The sequence below is a fragment of the Leptopilina heterotoma genome, unplaced genomic scaffold (genome assembly GCF_015476425.1).
Source record: "Leptopilina heterotoma isolate Lh14 unplaced genomic scaffold, ASM1547642v1 Lhet_39, whole genome shotgun sequence".
Classification (NCBI taxonomy): domain Eukaryota; kingdom Metazoa; phylum Arthropoda; class Insecta; order Hymenoptera; family Figitidae; genus Leptopilina; species Leptopilina heterotoma.
The window spans coordinates 575,942-598,945 of NW_025111058.1; the positions used below are offsets into that span (position 1 = coordinate 575,942).

The 23,004-nt window shown below is 21.1% G+C and overlaps 2 protein-coding genes across 5 annotated transcripts in view; one reads left to right on the forward strand and one right to left on the reverse strand.

Moving 5' to 3' along the window:
- Positions 1–6,468: 6,468 nt before the first annotated feature.
- LOC122506018 overlaps positions 6,469–23,004 on the forward strand; it is a 60,677-nt gene continuing 44,141 nt past the window's right edge. Inside the window, exons 1-2 of one of the 4 annotated variants that reach the window (XM_043617979.1) lie at positions 6,469–6,532; positions 8,979–9,352. In XM_043617979.1, the coding sequence (XP_043473914.1) occupies positions 9,156–9,352 (197 nt within the window). In that variant the 5' untranslated portion in view covers positions 6,469–6,532; positions 8,979–9,155. Of the gene's footprint in view, positions 6,537–8,978; positions 9,353–23,004 lie in introns of all 4 variants that reach the window. The other 3 variants (XM_043617980.1, XM_043617978.1, XM_043617977.1) reach the window with 3 other exon arrangements.
- On the reverse strand, positions 14,689–22,914 carry LOC122506020 (neuronal acetylcholine receptor subunit non-alpha-3-like). The gene is made up of 7 exons (XM_043617981.1): positions 22,673–22,914; positions 21,632–21,676; positions 21,380–21,492; positions 18,205–18,418; positions 17,339–17,513; positions 15,616–15,768; positions 14,689–15,141 (listed from the first exon to the last, which is right to left on the reverse strand). Exons 1-7 carry the CDS (start codon positions 22,874–22,876, stop codon positions 14,726–14,728), a joined length of 1,320 nt encoding a protein of 439 aa, XP_043473916.1. The 5' UTR covers positions 22,877–22,914; the 3' UTR covers positions 14,689–14,725.

The following is a 23,004-nucleotide window of genomic DNA, read 5'->3' on the forward strand; positions in this document are numbered from 1 at the left end:
GTAGTAAAAGCGAATTTAAGTCAGACAAAGTTATGTAAATTGTAAAATTATTTGCAATTATTTTACTATTAATATTTTCAGTGCTATTTACTGTCAATATTTAAAAAAAATACAATTTTTATTGCAAGTAGTAATAGTCGATTTTAGTCAGACCGATTTTTTTATTTTCAGTAGTAAAGGTCAATTTCGAAAAGACTTTAAAAGGAAAAAGAATTTATTTTGCAAGTAGTTGTAGTCGATTTTTGTCAGACCGATTTTTTTCATTTTCAGTAGTAAGGGTCAATAAGTAGTAAAAGGTTTTGATAAATTTTTTAAATTTCTATTAAATTTACAGTGAAAATAACACATTTGTTCGAAGAAATTACTCTTGACAATGGAAAAATTTTGTCACCCTGTAAATGTGAAGAGAGGTGCAATGCAATTTTTTATAAAATGTTCGTTGACAAATATCGCAAAATTCTTCCAAAACATTATTATTCACGACCAGAGTGAGTTTCTCTTTTTTAATTATGAAAAATATATATAATTCATTAATTCCAATAGATTTTCGGAATTTGAAATAAATTTTTTATTTTTTAACTAAAAACAAAAAAAAAAATAAACTAATAAATAAAATATTTTGAAACTGGGTATAAATACAATATTTATACTTTAATAGTAAAATTCTTTTTCGTTTCTATATTAAATTTAAAAAAAAAAATTTCTTTTTCATTTATATACAGAATTTATGGAGCAGCGAAAAATAATACAAACACGTCAAATGTGGGAATTTTTTTTCTAAATAGCGGCTACATGAAATATGAACTGAATACATTTATGACATGGGATAATCTTATTGGTAAAATTTCGCATTAATAATAATATTTTGTAAAATTGAAAAAACTAATTTAATTTTCTTTGTTTAATTGAAAAAGGTAAATATTATTTTTAAATTATAGAAATACGTCAATATCAGTATTAATTATAATTGCCAATACTGCTAATTATCGTATATGCAAGATAATATTTATTTGATGGCACAATTCTCATTTGATTAATTAAAACTAATATCTATTTATTTATTTTTATTTAACTTTTCTATTTTTTATTTTTTTAATTCGAAGCAGAAAAAACTACTTTTTTATTCCAGTAAAAACTGAAATTAAATATAAGATGGTTTTTACATTTTTGTTGCCTATTGGCTTAATTTTTTATTTATTTTCTTGTTTATAATTTTTCTTTTTTTCATAACTGTTTTTTCCTTTATAATTTTTTAATTTAATTTAATAAGAAATAAATATAAAAATATAATTATTATACATAATTATACACGAATACTAAATAAAAATATTATTATTATTATTATTATTATTATTATTATTATTATTATTATTATTATTATTATTATTATTATTATTATCTAATAAAAATATTTAATTTTCAGCAAATTTGGGAGGTCTGATTTCCCTATGTTTGGGAGGCTCTGTAATAAGTATTTTAGAGCCATTTATTTACTTATTATTAACACCACTGCGTCGAATTTATAATCGTAAAATCAAATCGCAAAAATAATAAATTTATAATAACACAATATTTCTAAGGATATCAAATAAAGACAAAAAACGAATCAAAAGTGTTGCAAAGCAAAGTTTTCAAATGGTTTTTTTGACTCAATTTGATATCCTTTAGAATAATAACTGAGTAAAATATAATATAAAATGCTTGATAAAAATTTTGTTTATAAAATACTAAAAGGTGAAATAACTAACAAAAAGAATTTTTTTTCTTGCAATACGTATATATCTAGGAAATGAAAGGAATTTTTGTAGTAGAGCAATTTTAACGAAATAGGAAATATATAATTGAAAGATAATTAGAAATTTGTGATTTTGTTTTACTAGTGAGAAAGTCGATCTCTTATTGATTGAAATACTATACTATATGCACTGTTCATATTTCTTTCTCTCTTCACTGCGAATGAGGCAGAAAATTACTTTTCTGTGAAATTTTATTTGAAAACTTTTCTTATTCTATATGCAATGCGGAAAAAAAATCGTGATCAATGAAATAGAACCGAACAATATGAAAAAGAGAGAATAATACATTTATTTATTTTTCCAAAGTTGTTAAAAATTAGTTTCCTAATTATTAATTTATTTATTTTCTTTATTCTTTTATTTTCCTTATTTTCATTATTTTCTTTATTTTTTATTTTTTTTATTATCTTTATTTACTTTATTTTCTTTATTTTCTTTATTTTCTTTATTTTCTTTATTTTCTTTATTTTCTCTATTTTAGTCAATTTTCATGACAGTAGTAAAAGTCATTTCTAGTCACTCAGATTCTCATAAATAATTTTTTAATATTTTCAGTAGTGAAAACTATAATATTAGTCAAATGTAAAACAATAAGCGATAAAATTAAAAATTATTTTATTTTTCATTCGAAAAAATCAAATTTTTGATTAGAAAAATAATTCGTTAACCAGAAATTTTTTATTAAAAAAATGTTCGTTAAAAAAAAATTGTAATTAGAAAAATGTTTGTTAGAAAACTTTTTATTAAGAAAAAAATTGTTAAGTAGAAAAATTTCTGTAAAATAAAACTGTTTTGATCATAAACATTTTTGTTAGAAAAAATTGTTTTCATTGAAAAAAATTGTTGTCAGAAAAATTCTTCATTAGAAAAATTTTCGATTAAAAAAAATTTGTAATTAGAAAAATTATTGTTAAAACAAATGTTTGAATCGAAAAATTATCATTAAAAAATAATTGCAATAAGACAATTTCTTTATTAAAAAAAAATTGTTTTGTTTAAATAAATTTTCGTTAGGAAAAATTTGTTATCAGAAAACTTTTTATTAAGAAAAAAATTGTTGAGTAGGAAAATTTTTGTTCAAAACAAAATTATTTTGATTATAAATATTTTGGTCAGAAAAAATTGTTTTCATAACAAAAATTGCTGTTAGAAAAATTTTCGTAAGAAAAAATTTGTTATTAGAAAAATTTTGTCTGGAGAAAATTTTGTTTGAAAAATTGTTAATTAGAAAAATTTTCGTTAGAAAAAATCGTCATTACAAGAATTATTATTAGAAAAATTTGTCATCAGAAAAAATTGTTTCGATTAGAAAAATTTTTGGTAAAAATGATTATTTTTATTAAAAACATTTTTATAAAAAAAAAATTGTTTTCTATTGATTAGAACAAATTTTTGTTAAAAAAAATATGTATAATTAGAAAAATTATTGTTAAAACAAATGTTTGAATCGAAAAATTTTCATTAAAAAATAATTGTAATTAGACAATAATATTGCTTTATTAAAAAAAATTGTTTTGATTAAATAAATTATTGTTCGAAACAATTGTTTTGATTAAAAAAATTATTGTTAGAAACAATTGTTTTGATTAAAAAAATTATTGTTAGAAAAAGTTGTTTTGATTAAAAAAAATTATTATTAGAAAAAATTGTTTTAATTAAAAAAAATTATTGTTGAAAAATGTGCTTTAATTAAAAAATTATTGTTAGAAAAAATTCTTTTTATCAGAAAAATTATTGTTAAAAAAGTCTTTCATTAGAAAAATTGTTTGTTACAAAAAAAATATTTACTAGAACAAATAATTATATGTGAACAAAATATTTTAACATTAATCTAATTAAATTTTGGATCGATGGAATTTATAAAAGGCAAATTATTTATCGCAGGTTCTATAAATCCTTATTGAATAATAGAATTCGTTTCGCTTCGGCTAACTGTTTTAGAAAAAAAGTACAAAAATAAAAAAAAAAAAAACATAAAAAATTGCTTCGCTTCGTGTTGAATATCGATTCGCTCAATACAAACCGCTTTAAAATAGAGTTTCATATAGGATTTTGTAAATTGAGATTTCACTGAGTATAATTCAGTAATTTGAAAATTAGAGAAATTGAGATGAAAAAAAAACCACTCTTCTTTATATATATATATATATATATATATATATATATATATATATATATATATATATATATATATATATGTATATGTTGTCTTTGTTTGTACACATATCAAAACGATGCTTAAGAGAAAATAATTGGATTTAACGTTCCACAAAGGGGAATTATTGCTAACTCATTTTAGAAGCATGACAAAAAAAAATAAAAATAAAAATAAAAATCACTCCTGTAAAATCGAATTTCTATTGTTATTGTAGGATAATGGAATTTTATCCAAAAAATAAATATTTTTATTTGCCTTTCTTTTAAAAATCGATAAATATTAAGAGAATTTAACAATCAGAGTGAATATTTTGATACAAAAATTTTTTCCAGTAGTAAAAGTTTATATTTTGTCAGACGGTGATTTTTTTTAATTTTTGGTATTTTTTAAGTAGTATAAACAGATTTTAGTCAGACAAATATTTTACCAGCTATTGTCTAAATTTAATAGAGAAGTTACACTTAGTAGAAAAAATCAATAATTGTCAGACATAATATTTTTCAACTATTAAATCTTAGTAGTATATGTCAGTCACAGTCAGACTGGATTTTTTACAGTCAGAATGGAAAAAAAATTTTTTTTCATTAATATGAGTAGAAAAAGTTATTGTTTCGTCAGTCGGTGATTTTTTTTTTTTGAATTCCTGACAATTTTTAAGTAGTATTAACAGTTTTTAGTCAGACGAATATTTAAAAAATTATTGTCTACCCTGAATAGAAGAAGAAAAGATCAACAATTATCAGACAATTAATTAAATTATTTAAAATATCACAATTTTGAAAATTTGGATTCTAAGTAGTAAATGTAAATTTCAGTCAGACTGAAATTTCCCCAAATTTTGATTTTTTTTACCAATTTTTGTATCAGTAGTAAAAGTTAAAATTGCGTCAGACATTAATTTTTTTATTTTCTGAAATTTTTCAAGTAGTATAAACTACTTTTAGTCAGACGAATTTTTCGAAAAATTATTGTCTACACTGAATGGAAGTAGAAAAGATCAATAATTATCAGACAAAACATTTTTTAAATATGAAACCTTAGTAGTAAATGACCATCAGAGTCAGACTGAATATTTTTCCTTAAATCTGTTTTATTTTTATTTCAATTGTTTAAATTATTATTTCGTACCAGTAAAAAAATTACATTTCTTCAGAATTTTTCAAATTCGTATACAATTTTTTAAGTAGTATAAGCGACTTTTTGTCAGACATTTTACAAATTATTCTCAACACTCAATATGGTAGTAGAAAATAAATAATTACTAGGAAAAACAATTTTCTATCAAATTGAATAAATAGGTATCATTTTCGAATTTCAGTAGTAAATGTCAGTTGAAGTCAGACGTTACAAAAAAGAAAAATTTTAAGGAAAATTAAACATTTTTTTCCTATTTTCATGTAAGTAGTAAAAATTTCTCTTATTCGTTAAACAGAATTTTTTCAAAGTCCTTAAAATTTTTAAGTAGTACGAACAGATTTTAGTGAGACGAATATTTCACAAAATTATTGTCCAGAATATACTCAATGCAAGTCGAGATGCAAGTAAAATAAATCAATAATTATCAGACAAAACATATTCCAACCATCATTTCTTAGTAGCGAGCTGAGTAGTAAATGTCAGTCACAGTCAGACTGCATATTTTTATAACGAAAAAAAATTTTTTTTTATTTCCTTGCCAGTGGTAAACGTTTGCGTTTGTCAATGTGAACTTTTGTTGAATTCCAAACATTTTTGAAGTAGTAGAAACGGTTTTTTCGTCAGACAAGTATTTAAAATCATTCTTTTCACTTTTTGCATCAGTAGTAAACGTTGTGCTTCGTTAGACTAGAATTTTAAAATACCTCCAATTTTTTAATTCCTATAATCGGCTTTTAGTTATAGAAAAATATTTGCAAACCCTTTCGCTGTTTAATTGTACTTTTTACTACATTATCTGTCTGACTGAAAGCCGATTATACTACTTAAAAAATTACAGATAAAAAATAATTAATCTTATTAATTGTTATTAAAAAAAAATTATTACTATTTTTTGTGTAGCAGTTGTCTGTCTAAAAGCCGCTTATACTACTTAAAGAATTCCAGAAAATAAAAATTAATATTATTAATTATTATTTAAAAAATTATTACTATCTTTTGTGCAATATTTGTCTGACTAAATGACGCTTATACAACTTAAAAAATTGCAGAAAAGAAATAATTATTATTTATTGTTATTAAAAAGACTATTATTATTATATTTTTGTAAAATATTGGTCTGACTAAAAGCAGCATATACTACTTAAAAAAATTGTAGAAAAAAAATTTATGTTAAATTATTTTAAAAAATAATAATTTATTATTATATTATTTGTATTCTTATTTTTTCGTCTATTATTTCACACTTTTATATATACAATATTATTTATAACTCATTCAGTTGTGTTTTTAAAAGGGGTGAGTTACGCGTGCGCGGAATAATCAAGCTTCTGGTATCTAGAAAACCAAGTGTAACACCCGCGCGTGCTTCAGTCTGCCAGAGGGTATACACCTGTCGAAATACCTTTATGTATTCGCGACACTATCAAAATTTCTTCGAAGTGTTTGTATTTTCATTTTCTCATCGTCTTTTTTTCTATTAAACATAAAAATATAACTTTTTTCTCATAAATAAATTTTACCAATAAAATTAAAGTGTTTTTTCTTGAAATTAATAAAAAAAGAGTTTTCTATCGGTAGAATCGTCTATTAATACAATTTTACATTCGAATGAGAAACAAAAGATAACAGTGCAATAGAGTTAAATTAATATTTAATTAAAAAATTAATTAATAAATTAATATTGTTTAAAATTTTAAATAGAAAAATAAAAACGTATTTCAAAAAATGATTTTCTCTGGCAAAATTAGAATTTTCTAATAATCAAGCGCATTGGATTTTTGAAAAATAAAAGTGGAAAAATTTTATTTATTTATTTTATTCCAATTTGTGACAATTTAAGAAATATTTATTATTATGCAAATTTTTTAATTTCTAAATGTTTTGCACATAATTTGACAGACTTTTTTTTTGGCGATTTTTATTTTAAAACGTATCAGAAGAGAATAATTATCGAATCGAAATTTTTAAATTAATTTTTATATGAAAATTAGATTAGTTGACAAATGGAAATAAATTTCATTCATTTGCGATTGTGTTATTGTAAAATAGTATTTCGATAATTATTAATAATTAAAGAGACAAATATTTTGTACATAAAAGCGCAGAGAATTTCATTAAAATTGTAAAATTAAAATTTCTCAATTAATTTTCATTGGATTTATTCAGTAATTTATCAATTACAATTTTGTAGAAAACGTGACATTATTAAAAATTGTTTTCTTTATTTCTGAAACATTTCATTAATTAGTCGTTTTTTTGTTAATTAATTTCCTTTCTCGTTTTCCATATAATGTAATTTATTAATCAACAAAATCTTATTTATATTTTAATTTAGGAAACAGAAGTAAATTCTTTTTTTAATATAATTGACTATAATAATAATAATACTAGTAAAATAATAATTATAATTATAATAATTTTAAAATAATAATAATATCTAATAATAATAATGAAAATTTACAAAAATTTTGCTATTAGCACTTAATTACTTATTATTTTTTAATTACCATAATAATAATTAATATAAATCCGAGAGAACAAAATAACACCAGTGAAATAATATTTTCTCCTATTTATTTATATATAAAATGTAAAAATAAAAATGTTGTTAATTAATTTCCTTGAAATGAAATATAAATTGCATTAGAAGCAGGAGAAAAATGAAATCTTCTCATGGAAATTATGATAATTATTATTTCTGTCTAATATTGTCTTTGTAAAGTGTTGCATATTAAAAATAAGTTGTTGAGTGTCTCATAGGTACTTTTATAGGACTTAAAACTACTGAATTATTAATGCACAAATTAAAAGTAAATTATATCTCGACTGTCCTTGTTTCTTTGGCAAGCGAGGAAACTTGTTACAAAATTTGAATTTTAAATCTTCATTAGTGACATCCTCTACTCCTGGAAACCATGAAATATTCTCTATTTGATTTCACGAAATTTGTTATTAAAACGAAAATTTTTTTGATGTATAAATATAGAAAAAATAAATGCAATTTTTCTTCTAGGCAAATATTAATAAATAAAAAAAAATAGTAAATAATAATAGCAAATATAAATCGAATATCAAACAATAAATAAAATAGCAAAGAAATATCCAACGATGAAAAAAAATAACAAATAATAATAGCAAAAAGTAAATACAACAGCAAATAATAATTATGAAGAATAAAATAAAATTCAAACAATAAATAAAATAGCAATAAATAATAGCAAGTAATAAATATTAAATTAATTATTAAATAAAATATAAAACAATAAATAAAATAGCAAAGAATAAAATATCAAACAATAAATAAAATTACAAATAATTATAGTAAAGAATAAATAAAATACCAAACAATAAATAAAATAACAAATAACAATAGCAAATAATATTAGCAATGAATAATTGGAAAATAGAAAAAATATGGAAAAAGAAGTAATAATTGGAAATAATTAATAAAAAAAAAAAAATAAAAAAATCCTAAAAATTGAAAAATTACAAATTTGTTAACAATTTAAGTCTAACAACAAAAAATCCAAACTTTGAAAAACATTAAAAATCGAATATTATTTTTCGAAAATTCGAAAAATTTGAAAAATTATAAATTACTTAAACAATTTAACAGTCGAGCAACAAAAAAATTCAAACTTTGGAAAACATTAAAAATCGAATATTATTTTTTTCAAATTAATATTTTATTAGATTAAAAAAAATTAAGTATAAAATCATGTTTTTTATTTTAAACTTTTTACATTTTAATTAAAAAAAAAATTATCTCTCTCCTGATACAAAAAAATTTGCGAAAAGATAAAAAAAACTCCCTTTATTCTCTTTATCAAAAAAAAAAAATATGCATAATAATGGTTTATTTTCTTTTTTCTCTCCAAAAAAAAAAGTTAAAATCAGTTTGTTATCGTGAAACAAAAAAAAAATAGGGTGGAAATGTGACGCCATGGGGCAATAATGGTGTTTTAAATAAAAAAAAAACTTGTTCTTTTTTTTTTGGTTGACGTTCAACGCAAAAGTTTAATTCATGAGCAGAAAGATAAGAATAAGTGAAACTATTAGTGCCTATGGCAATGTCCACAGAACAAAAGTACCATGATAACGGTACCGAAACATCCGAGACAACAATATCAACTGAGGTTTCTTCAAATTCAAGCACCTGTCCGTCTAGTAATTTTCCTGACAAGTTTCAGGATTTTTTTGCTGCACTCACTGAAGATACCGATGATCTACCAAGTATGCTCGAGGATAAACTTATTCCCAGGTTTGTTGTTGTGTATAAAATTACATATTTTATATTATAAAAGCTTTTTTTGTGAAAGGGAGAAGAAAAAATTCTCTTTCTTTTTTCAGTCACTTTTTTTCAGATTAAAAAAGTATAATATTAATTCACTATTATTTAATATTTGTGCTTTTAAATATATTATAAAATGTTAAAATACAAAAGAGTATAAAAATTAAACATTTAAAATATTAAAATACTTAAATATTAAAAACTAAAATATTGAAAACTAAAATATTAAGAATGAAAATATTGACAATTAAAATATTAAAAACTAAAATATTAAAAATTAAAATATTGACAATTAAAATATTAAAATACTAAAATTTATTTTTACTTCACTTTTTTAAATTTACAATAAAATACTTCCGCAAAATAAGTTCTAAATTATAATCGAAGTGATTATACGAAAATTTCTAAAATTGACAAAATAATTTTTTATAAAACAATTAAACTTTATTAATCAATATTTGTATTTTAAATAAATTTTACTTAGTTTCTGCATTTATTATTAGTAGTAATAATAGCAATAGTAACAGTATTTTTAGTAGTAGTATCAGCAGTTGTAGTGACAATAGTATTATTATTATTATTATATCATTATTATTAATAGTAGTAGTAATACTACTAATATTATTATTATTATATTATTTTTATTATGAATAGTAGTATCAGAAGTAGAAATACTAATAGTATTATTAACACTACTAGTAATAGTAGTAGTAGCAGTAGTAGTACTAATAGTATTATTATTACTACTGGTATAATAGTAATAGTAATACAAGTATTATTATATCATTATTAGCACTACTAGTACTTATGGTATTATTAATATATTATTACTAGTAGTAGTAGTGGCATTAGTAGTACTTATCTTATTATTATTACTAGTAGTAACAGTAGTAGTAACACTAATAGCAACACTAATAGTAACACTAATGTAACACTAATAGTATTATTATTATCAGTAGTAGTAGTAGTAGTAGTTCTAATACTACTAGTAGTATATAGTCATTACTAGTAGTAGTAGTTCTAATACTACTAGTAGTATATAGTCATTACTACTAGTAGTATATAGTCATTACTAGTAGTAGTAGTTCTAATACTACTAGTAGTATATAGTCATTACTAGTAGTAGTAGTTCTAATACTACTAGTAGTATATAGTCATTACTAGCAGTAGTAGTTCTAATACTACTAGTAGTATATAGTCATTACTAGTAGTAGTAGTTCTAATACTATTATTATTATTTTTACTAGTAGTGGTAGCAGTAGTAGTACTACTAAAAAATATTATTATAATATTACAATTACTAGTAGCAGTTGTAGTATAAATAATAGTATCATTATATTAATTATTATTAATAAATTAATTTTCTTAGTTATTATTGTTATTATTATTGTCATATTCAGAATACAGAACTTTTGAAAAATTAAATATGCATTAGGCAAATGAATGTTATTATAGAATCCAGACATTGTTTTACTCTTATTATAGAACAATACAATGCATCTGGTTTTGTAATTAATGGTTGCTGATTGGAGCTAAATAATTAGTTTATTAAACTCAAGTGAAATGGATTTCCCACTAGACCTAATCTGTACAATTATTCTCAAATGGTAATTCAATGCAAATGGCTGTACGTATACGTTCTTAGATTTATTAATTAATTAAACAGAAAATTAATGAAATTCTTAAATAAATGAATTATTTTATTTATTATTTCTCCCGCACAAAAGGAGTATTTTTCTTTTCTTAAAAAATTAAGGTAGTTTAAATTCCTTTTCCCTTAGGAATGAAAATTAGGATTTTTTTTTACTTTGGAAAATTTATTTTTGAAAAAATCAGTAGTACAAGTCAATGTTAGCTGAGACTGAGATAATAGTTGGTTTTTTTTTAAGTATTGTTAAAAAAAAAAATTCTGTGAGGAAAGAAAGTTTGACGAAAGTAGAAGAAGTCGATTTAAGTCAGACTTGTCATTTTTCGGTTAAATTCTAGTAGAGTTTTAATAAATTAAATTAATTTCGATATATAATGAAATTATTCTTGAAAATAATTAAATTAATTTGTGCAAAATTAATTAAATTTTTGAAAAATAATTAAATTAATGACAGAAAGAGAAAGAATTAACTTTTTGAAAATAATTAAATTAATTTCAAACAGAAAATAATTAAATTTTTGAAAAATAATTAAATTAATTTCAAAATGGGAATAATTAAATTTTTGAAAATAATTAAATTAATTTCAAAAAGGCAATAATTAACTTTTTGAAAATAATTAAATTAATTAAATTTATTAATAAACAAAAATAGATAATTCAAAAGGTTTCAGACAGTTTTGTTTTTGCTTAATATAAATAATTCTAGTTAGGTACTACATATTTTTTTCTTTTTTGTGAAAAAAAAATTTTTATGACTGAATTTTATTCTTACAATTTACAGAAAAAATAAATTTTCCTCAATCGAATTTCAGTAGTCGAGGTAAATTTCAGTCAGACAAACATTTTCATATGAAGAAAATGAAGAAAAACATTTTTATAAATTTTCTCATCAGTGGGAAAAGTAATTTTAAGCCAGACTTTTGGCAAAACTTTTGTCTGATATTCAGTAGTAAAGGTCAATAATCAGTCAAACAAATATTTCCAAATGAATAAATGTAGAGGAAATGTTAAAAATAAATTTAAGCCAGACACATATTTTAAAAATCTTGTCTGATTTTCAGTAGTAAAGGTCAATAATCAGTCAGACAGAAATTAATTGAAAAACGAATAAAAAGAAAAAAAATTTACATTTAGACTGATTTTTGAATTCAAGTACTAAAAGTAAATTCCACCCAGACTTTAAAAACCTTTTCTGATTTTCAGTAGTAAAGGTCAATAATCAGTCAGACAAAAGTTTAGAAAAACTAAATTTAGAAAATTTAGATGTAAAATTGAATAAAACCGATTTTTCTCGTCAGTAGTGCAAGTAAATTTTACTCAGACATTCTATCAATATCCTATGTTTGAATTTCAGTAGTAAAAATCATTATCGATCAGACAAAAACTAAATCAATTAATTATTAAATAAAAATAGAAAATAATTATTTTCCATTAATTTTATTCTAGAAGAAAAAAAAAATCTTTGATCAGACTGAATTTTTCCCATAACAGTAGTATAAAACTCGATTTCAGTCAGACATTTTTATGTCAAAAAAAAAGTGAGACAAATTTTTTTTTTTCTCTATATTCAACATTTTACACTGTCTACGAATTTTTTTTTATACGTCATTTACAATTAAATGAAAATTTTTTCTCTTACATTCTGCAATTATTTGTACATCAAATATAGTAAATGTCAGTTTCATAAAGTTGAAGTTTTTGATGAAAAATATAGAAATTTCTTTTGAAGTCATCCTTTTAAAATATAAATACATATTTCTCTGAATTAATAAACGTCCTTTTTCTTCAGAAAAAAAATCAAAAGTTTTAAAAAGGGTTCATTTGCTTTGTTAACGTTCTTTTTTATGAATAAAGAGGAAATCTTTTACTGCATTAAAAGAGAATTTACATGGAAGTAAGAAGAAATTACTTGTTTTTCTATTAGTTCTGCTGAAAATAAAAAAGAATATATTTTAAATGAAAGAAAAAATTTTTTGACGTAGTAATTATCACTATTTCAATTTTTCGAAACTAATAAATATTTATTTACTTATTTTTATTTATTAACAAAACTACTTAATTGTGAGTCTATTAATATATTTTATTTTATATTAATTTTTATTTTTATTATTTTAATTTTCCCACATTCACGAAAATTTATTTTTATATTTATTTCATTCATTTTTGTATTTTTTTTCTATTGTATATTTATTTTATTGTTTATATTTTGTCTTTCAGTATCGAGACAAAAAGGTAATTTTTATAAAGTAGAAAAAACATAATAATAAATAATATTTTTCTTTTTATTTTTTTTTGTCTTTGTCTATATATTTTCTTTCAATATCGAGACAAAAGCGTAATTTTTATAAAGCAGAAATAAATAAATAATACTAAATAAATTTTTTCACAAATTTTTCCCTTTATATATTTATTTTTCCTTTTGATATTTTGCCTTTATTAAAATATATTTTTTTAGTATCGAGACAAAAACGTAAATATGAAAAGAAGAAAAAAAATAATAATAATTAAATTTTTTTCATTTTTATATTTTGTCTTTGTTAATATATTTTCTTTCATTATCGAGACAAAAATATAATTTTTATATAAAAATCAAAAATAAACAAATATAATAATAAAAAAATTTCTTTAGTAATTTTTTGTACTAAATAATTAATAAGTTTTAACTTTCGAAGCAACTTTTCTTTAATAATTAAATTAAAAATATTCTCTCGAATTAACTTTATTGTTTCTAATTCAATTTTTTTTCTTTCAAGTATAAATGTACATCAAATTACTCGTAAGATGTTATATAAAAATACGTGTCTGGAAAATGCATGAACTCTTATTTTCTCATCCACTCGTGTGTCAATATTAAAGAGGAGGAAATACAAAAAAAAAAAAGGAAAAAGCATCCAAAAATAGAAAAATGAAGAAAAAATAAAAAAAAATTGATACGAACAGTTTATATCGAGAGATTCGTGTATACATATATATATTTAACAGATGGGAATTTTTGTCCCCTACTTTTATGAAAATTATGATAAGTAGTAGGTATTATCATTATTATCTACGCATTATCGAAATAAAAGTTATCATAAAACAAGAGAATGAAAATAATATTTTACAAATAAATAAAAAAATGTGACATACGAAAAGAAATAAATTTATATAAAAAGATATAAGTGCAGTTTTAAACTAATATTTTTTTAAATAATCCTGAACAAAATTGTATTCACGTCATTTTATTAAAATTCTTTTTTTTATATGAAGATAGAAATATAAAACATTTTATATTACACAAAATTTTTCGATCTATTGAATTATTTAAACTCTTTAATATTTATACTCACTTTAATTTTTTAATATTATTCTTACCGTATTTCAATTATTTTTTGTTGGAATTATTTTTGGTAGTAAAATTCATTAAAAACATTAAGCGAAAAAAAATTTTTTAAATAATAGAAAGCTTTTTCTTTTTTAATAACGATAAAAAACTATTTATTCGAATAGATCATAATTATAAAATTTACAAATTTATAATTTATAAAACTGAAAAATTTATTTGAATTTTCCCAGAATTTTTCACGATACGAAATTTTTCTTTATAAATTTATAATTTACATATAAAACTTAAAAATTTATAATTTATAAAATTTACATATTTATAATTTGAAAAAAATTTATAAATTTGCAATTAATTATTGAAAAAAAAATTGTTAGTCAGCGATAATATTGTCAACTTTTGATAATTTTCTCAGACGCGTTTCAAAATGATCAACATTCAATTCCACTGAATCGCGAGGCAAGTAAATTACTAATAGTATAAAATAAATTACGAAAATTATCAAAAATGTTAGCCAACTGATTAAAATTGTAATATATTTCCAGGAATTATCCTTTTTATTTTGACCAATCAAAATTTGATCGTCGTCAATATTTCTCAATCCCATATAACATTTTGGATCCAATAAATTAATATAAAAATATTTACCAAATTTACTATTTAAAATATCGTTTGTTATTGATATTAAAAATTGCGGTGCTTTTGTATTCGATCTTTCTAATTGGCCAAGAATCACCGTCAATATAATCGTAAATGCCGCCAATAATAAGGAATGTTCGTAATATAACACTGAAAAATTATTTTCATTATAAATTATAAATTATATTAATCAAAAATAATTAATAAAAATTTATATAGTTTTAAATAATATTTAAATATTTATACTATAAATTTATAAATTTTACGCTTTTTTATGCTAATTAAAAGTGACAATAATTATTGTAATTTTTTTACGCCTTTTTTAATGAAAAAAAATTTATTCAAAATTTCAACTTAAATAAATTTTAAATATTATTTTATAAATAAAACAAAAATAAATAAACATCTTATTATTTAAAAAAATAAATAAATTTTACTTTCGAAATGTTACTTAATAATTTAATGAATATTTTTAAAAAAATTTATTTTCATTTATAATCGCATTTCAAAATTGAATTTATTAAAAAAAGGTGAAAAAACAATTTAATAAAAGTAGAAAATAGAACAAAAAGTAGACCAAAAAAATATGCGACATTAAGTGATGAGAGTAAATTGGACACTTACGAATAAGTGGAGCAGCTTGTCCGTTTGATGGCAACTTCCATTGAAGATCTTGAATGCAAAGAAGATGGCAAATAAAATTAATACACACGAATATTAATCTCTCAGTGGATGTGCTCTCGAGCCATAAAGACGTAAGGGTCAACACCATTAAAACTGTAAAAAAAATATATTTTCTAAAAAAAAGAAGAAAAAATCGCAAAAAAAAATATTTTTTTACACGAAACTTATTTTTTCTAGCAGAAAAATAATTTTTTATCAAAAAGAAAAACAATTGCTAAATAATAATTTTTAAAAAAATGGTAGAAAATAATTTTAAGAAAAAAAATTAACAAAAAAAATTCTGTAGGAAAAAAATTATTTCTTAACAAGCAAATTACTTTTTAGACGAGAAATTATTTTTTCTCGAAAAAATAATTAACGAAAAATAATTTTGTATCAAAAAAATTATTTTTTAACACAAACAAATTTCTTTTTAACCCAGAAATAATTTTTTCACAAAAGAATATTATTAAAGGAAAATTATTTTATACCAAAAATATTATTTTTGCTCAAAAAAATTACTTTTTAACCCAGAAATTATTTTTCAACAAAAAAATTATTTGATAAAACATTATTTTGTAGCAAAAAAATTATTTTTTAACAAACAACTTACTTTTTAGACAAGAAATTATTTTCTCTCAAAAAAATAATTAACGAAAAATAATTTTGTATCAAAAAAATTATTTGTTAACAAAAACAAATTACTTTTTAACCCAGAAATAATTTTTCACAAAAGAATATTATTAAAGGAAAATTATTTTATACGAAAAATATTATTTTTGCTCAAAAAAATTACTTTTTAACCCAGAAATTATTTTTCAACAAAAAAATTATTTGATAAAACATAATTTTATAGCAAAAAAATTATTTTTTAACAAACAACTTACTTATTAGACAAGAAATTATTTTCTCTCAAATAAATAATTAACGAAAAATAATTTTGTATCAAAAAAATTATTTTTCAACACAAACAAATTACTTTTTAACCCAGAAATAATTTTTTAACAAAAGAATATTATTAAAGGAAAATTATTTTGTACCAAAAACATTATTTTTGCACAAAAAAAATACTTTTTAACCCAGAAATAATTTTTCAACAAAAAAATTATTTTACCAAACCAAAACTAATTTTGTAGGAAAAAATTTATTTCTTAACAAGCAAATTACTTTTTAGACGAGAAATTATTTTTTCTCGAAAAAATAATTAACGAAAAATAATTTTGTATCAAAAAAGTAATTTTTTAACACAAAAAAAATTACTTTTTAACCAAAAAATTTTTTTACAAAAGGAAAAAATTGACAAAAAATAATTTTTTAACATAAAAGAATAATTAACAAAAAATAATTTCTTAACAAAAGTATTCTCTTGTTAAATTTTTTTTTGTTAATTACAAAAACTAATTGCCAAAATATAATTTATTAACAAAAAATAATTAACGAAAAATAATTTCGTTGCAAAAAAAATGATTTTTTTAACCCAAAAAAATTACTTTTTAATCCAGAAATTATTTTTTCTCAAAAAACTATAACTGACAAAAAAAATTTGTTTTTAATAATTTAAATCATTTTCCCAAAAAAAATTTAATTTTTAAATCGAAAGAAATTTTTATCTCTTATATTAAATGTTAACGAGGAGAGAAAAGAATTTAATTTTTTTTTCTTTGCCCCGCAAAAAAAAACCTACCAATGGCAGGTGTAATGTAAAAAACTTTCATAATATCACTACGTCTTTTCAGTCCCATTTGAATCCAGAGAATGTAGGACTTTTTTTCCCAGTCATATTTATTTTTTGTATCTGTTATTCCAGTTTTATTGTAGACCACATCCCATTGTGGATTTTGAGTATAATATCCCCACATCTGTAAAATGCAAAGAATAAAAAGAAATGTGTGTTATATCTCGTAACGAAGGAAGTAAAAAAATAATATATACATGTATATCATAGATATGGGAAAAAGCTAAGAGTTCATAAATAAATGAAAAAAGCTTTTTTTATATCAAATGTAAATAAAAAAGCAAACAAAATAAAATAAAAATAAGTACAAAATAACTTTAAATACAATAACTACAATATCTTTACAATTAGAATTAAAATTATATTTAATTTGGTATTTTAATAATAATTATAGATAAATAATAATAATAATAAATAAATAATAATAAACTAAGTAAATAAATATTTTTTATTTTATTATTATTATTAGTATTTTTATTGCTCGGAAAAATAAATTTACCTGGAACAGCGATAAGTTTCCCTAAAGTAGGGAAAGTTTTAACTGAAACAACTAAAAATTTGACTAATCTATAATCAAATTTGTACCTGTTCCAGGTGAATATTTTCCTTCGTGTTATAAAATAAATTATTTTTTCTTGTTTGATGTTAATAACATATAATATAATAATAATAATAATAATAATAATAAAAAGATTGTAATGTTACTAATAAAAGAGTAAAATGTATCTATCAGTTTGAGTCAAGTAGAAGGAGAGGGAAAATTAAGAAAAATGTAATTAAAATTATTTTGCTTAAAAGAAGAATTTCATTTGTACCCAATTTGTCCCTTTAACTGTCAGATTGAGAACAGTGCTGTCATGTGCCCACGAACCGAGTTGTACGTCACAGTATTGAATATCAAATGGCCATGCTGTATAATCAGTGTAACACATAACAGTATAAACCACTGAGGACTTGCACCAAATTATTCCAGTGTGAAATAATATGCAATATGTCGTAGAAGGCGTTTGCTCCACGCTCAAATCTCCGCTAAAGACGACAGTAATCATAATAATAATAATAACAATAATAATACAAATTGCAAAAAATTTGAAAGAAAAATAATAATAAGACAAATAATAATAAAAATAAAAAAATATTTTATAATAGTACAAATAATAATAATAAAAATCAAAAATAAAATAAAAGCATATATAATAACAGTAGGTACAAATAATAATTAAAATCAAAAATTAAAAATATATAATAATAGTATACACGGAGAAAATTTGTTCCTTACATTTTACCGAATTTTTCAATAAACTTGGGATATAGTAGCATAATCGTAATTTTTAATAATTTTTATATTATTTTTTCGGTAACAATATTTAAAATCTAATGTGATATCTTTATTTCTTAAGAACTAGTACTGTAAAAGTTGAAAAAAAATTGAAACTGAACGTTTAATGTAAATTAAATAAATACCTCCTTGATGGGCACTAACGTTTCAGGAATAGTTCGGTAAAACTTTCTTGACTTGCCTAAAGTGTTAGTTTTCAAGAATAGTTCGGTAAAACTTCCTTGACTTGCCTAAAGTTTTAGTTTTCTGGATTGAAATACTTTATTTCAAGTGTCCCGCAGTCAAATGAAAGACTTTCACACTAATAGTTGATTTTTCCAACTTATTTAGACTTAATTAATAATCATTTTATTATTATTTAAATTAAAATTCAATTAATTAATTATTTTAAACACTTATTAATTGCCAAATATGTAATAAATGCTTTTAAATCAAGTAAAAAGAAAATATAAAATGGCAATAACATACTTATTTTTTTAACATATAATTTATTCATTTTAATTCAATATGAATAATAGTAAGTAAGTAAGCAAATAAACATAAGTAAGTAAGCAAAAAGGAAATAAATAAGTAAGCAATTAAACATATAAGTAAGTATGTAAGTAAGTAAATAAGTAGGTAAGCAAGTAAGCAAAAAGGAAATAACTTGCTTGCTTACTAGCTTACTTTCTTATTTGCATACTTACTTGCTTAATTTGCTTACTTGCTTACCTACTTATTTGCTTACTTCCTAATTTCCTTCTTGCTTACTTGCTTGTTTCCTTTCTGCTTACTTACTTCCTTATATGCTTACTTGCTTACTTTCTTATTTCCTTCTTGCTTACTTTGCTTACTTGCTTATTTCCTCCTTGCTTACTTTTCTTACTTGCTTATTTCCTTCTTGATTACTTACTTTCTTATTTGCTTACTTTCTTACTTGCTTATTTCCTTCTTGCTTACTTAATGCCTTATTTGCTTACTTGCTTATTTCCTTTTCGCTTTTTAATACCTCACAATTATTATTTAATATTTCAGAAAGATTAATTTTCTATTAATTAATTTAATAATTTCCAACTTGCACTTTTAATATGTATATTTTTAATTTTAAACACAAAAATTTGAAAATAATAAGGATTTTCATAAATTATTGTTTTATTCCATTAAATACAAATTTAAACATTTTTCTTTATAATAATAAAAACATAATTTAAAAATATTTCATAAATTGACCTTGAATATAGTTAGAAATGATTCATTAATATAAATAATTTTTAATTTTGTACAACGATAGTTTATTAATTTGAATCTTTCTCACAAGCGGTGAAATAAAATTGAGATTAATATATAAGGACAGTTGAAACTTTCTGAAGCATTAATGTAAAGCGTGCGATGTGTGTATTAGTGTATGCGTTTAGAATGTACTGTAGGCAGGTGTATCAATTAGTATTTGTTCGTAAACAATTGTAGGGGGTTTAGGTAGTGATTAAAGTAGGTAAATTGAGAGTTACGGCAGTATTAATATAGATCTACTGAAGTAACATTATTTTTTATTTTTGTTCTTCAAGTTTTACCGAACTTTCAGTAAATTGCAACTCGTCAGTTTCACCGAAGACTTTATCTTACGTTTTACCGAACTATTCAATAAATTGCAACTCGTCAGTTTCACCGAAGACTTTATCTTACGTTTTACCGAACTATTCAATAAATTGCAACTCGTCAGTTTTATCGAGGACTTTATCTTACGTTTTACCGAACTATTCAATAAATATGAATGTAGCGAGCACTTGGCTTACGTTTTACCGAACTGTAACTGAAGCGCTAATACATGTATCGTGAGCTTTATGATTTTTACATTATTTTTCAATGCAATTTCTTTTACAGCCTAGTTCTTGAAAAATTACTGTTTTGACACTTCATCCCAGTTTTACCGAACTAAATTCAGTAAAATTTCAGGAATAAATTTTCTCCGTGTATACAAGTAGTAATAAAACTCAAAAATAAAATAAAAAATATATAACAGCAGTACAAATATAATTAAAATAAAAAATAATATAAATAAATATATATATAATAATAGTACAAATAATAATAAAAATAAAAAATAAAATAAAAAAATATAATAATAATAATAATAATAATAGCAACAAAAAATAGGATAATTATGATAATGGTAATTATATAATAAACATTATCATAATTATGCTTCTTGTTAATAATCATCAAATAATTTTATAGTTTGAGTAATAATAATTATTATTAATAATAATAATCCTATTAATAGGACCTTTTATTAATAAAAAACTTTTTGGCCTTTTTATTATTACACTTACACATATAATTATTTTTTTTTTATTCAGCCTACTCTCTAAATTTGAATCAGCGAAAAGTCGCTGATTCACCAGCCCAGAGTATGCAGCTGATGAAATAGCGTATATACACTGATGAAACAGCGTATATGCACTGATTTTCCAGCGTATATACGCTGTTTCATCAGCTGCATACTCTGGGCTGGTGAATCAGCGACTTTTCGCTGATTCAAATTTAGAGAGTATATTATAATAAAAAATATATGAAATAAATTTGATTAATAAATATATTATAGATTACACACTAGCAATATAAAATTTAATATTTTTATTTTAGAAATAAAAAATTTTTTATTAAAAACTCACGATGTGTGCACCGAAATATCCGGTATCCAAATTTCAGTGTCATCAATTTGCAAACTATCATCAATCAAATTGAACTTCTCTTCGTCCCACATGAGACGATCATCATTCCAATTCTTTTTATAATATAAGAGTTTAAATATAAATTTAATAAAACAATATTATTATTTCAAAAAAAATGTATATTTTTTTAAAAAATGTTATACATATTATAATAGAAAATAAAAACAAAAGAATTTATTTTAATATACTCACTGAAATGGAGATACAGTTAATGTCAAGTGTATTTGAATGTTCATTCTATAAATGGACAAAAAAAAAAAATTATTGGAAATAATTTTAATGAGAATTTTATTTAATAATTTCTAATTACTATTCACACTAATTGAATTATATTGACTAAATTAATTATATTTATTTATTTACTTATTTACTTATTTATTAATTTATATTTCAAAGTATACGGGACTTTACCTTTTAATATTAATTAAATTGATTTATAAATTAATTTAAAATTTAATGAAAAATTGTTTTTAGTTTTTTATTTCTATTAATTTATTAGTAAAATTTAATAATTCAAAAGCAAAAAGTCAGTAACTAATTTAAAATGGTAAACATTTTTACTAATTCAAATTTAGAGAGAATAGTAGTGGTAATAGTAGGAGTAAAAAATAATAGCAGCAATAATAGTAGTAGTAAAAAATACTAAAAATAATAATAATATTAGTAAAAAATAATAGTGATAGTAATGGTAATCGTAGTAGCAATAGTAAAAAATAATATTAATAGAAATAGTAATCGTAGTAGTGATAGTAAAAAATAGTATTAATAGAAATAGTAATCGAGGTAGTAATAGTAAAAAATAATAAAAATAATAATAGTAGTAGTAGAAAATAATAGTAATAGTAACAGTTAATAATAGTAACAGTTATAGTAAAAAATAATAGTAATAGTAACATTTATAGTAAAAAATAATAGTAACAGAAATAGTAAAAAATAATAGTAATAGAAATAGTAATCGTAGTAGTAATAGTAAAAAATAATATTAATAGAAATAATAATCGTAGTAGTGATAGTAAAAAATAGTATTAATAAAAATAGTAATTGTAGTAGTGATAGTAAAAAATAATATTAATAGAAATAATAATGGTAATAGCGATAGTAAAAAATAATAGTAATAGAAATAGTAAAAAATAATAATAGTAATAGTAATTAAAAAAACCCAAAAAATAGTAGTAGTGATGCTATAATATAATAGTAATATTAATAATAATAATAGTACAGCAATAAACTCACAAAAGTAATAGACTTCGGATAAATTAAAAAATCAACAGTCGTTTTATTCGCGCACGGTGGATTCGATGAATCGTAATTTAAAAATAAATAATTTTTCAATTTTTGTTCTTCCCCTTGAATTGTATTTGGCTTACAGTCACGTTGTTTTAATGCAAATATTATTCCCATAAAATTTAGAATAACAATTTTTTTTAAGAGCCACATTATAAAAATATATGTTCTCTATACTATTGAAGCACTGAATTTTGATGGACTGACTATATATGTACATATAGTTTTATATCTACAACGGTGATATGAAGTAACCATAAACGATCAACGAATTTTTCACG

Coding starts and splice junctions, on each gene's coding strand:
- LOC122506020 (XM_043617981.1), bottom strand. CDS start 22,876: ATGTGGCTCTTAAAAAAAATTGTTATTCTAAATTTTATGGGAATAATA. Junction 15,769..17,338: donor TTACATTACACCTGCCATTG/GTAGGTTTTTTT, acceptor TTTTTTTTACAG/TTTTAATGGTGTTGACCCTT. Junction 15,142..15,615: donor ACAAGCTGCTCCACTTATTC/GTAAGTGTCCAA, acceptor ATAATTTTTCAG/TGTTATATTACGAACATTCC.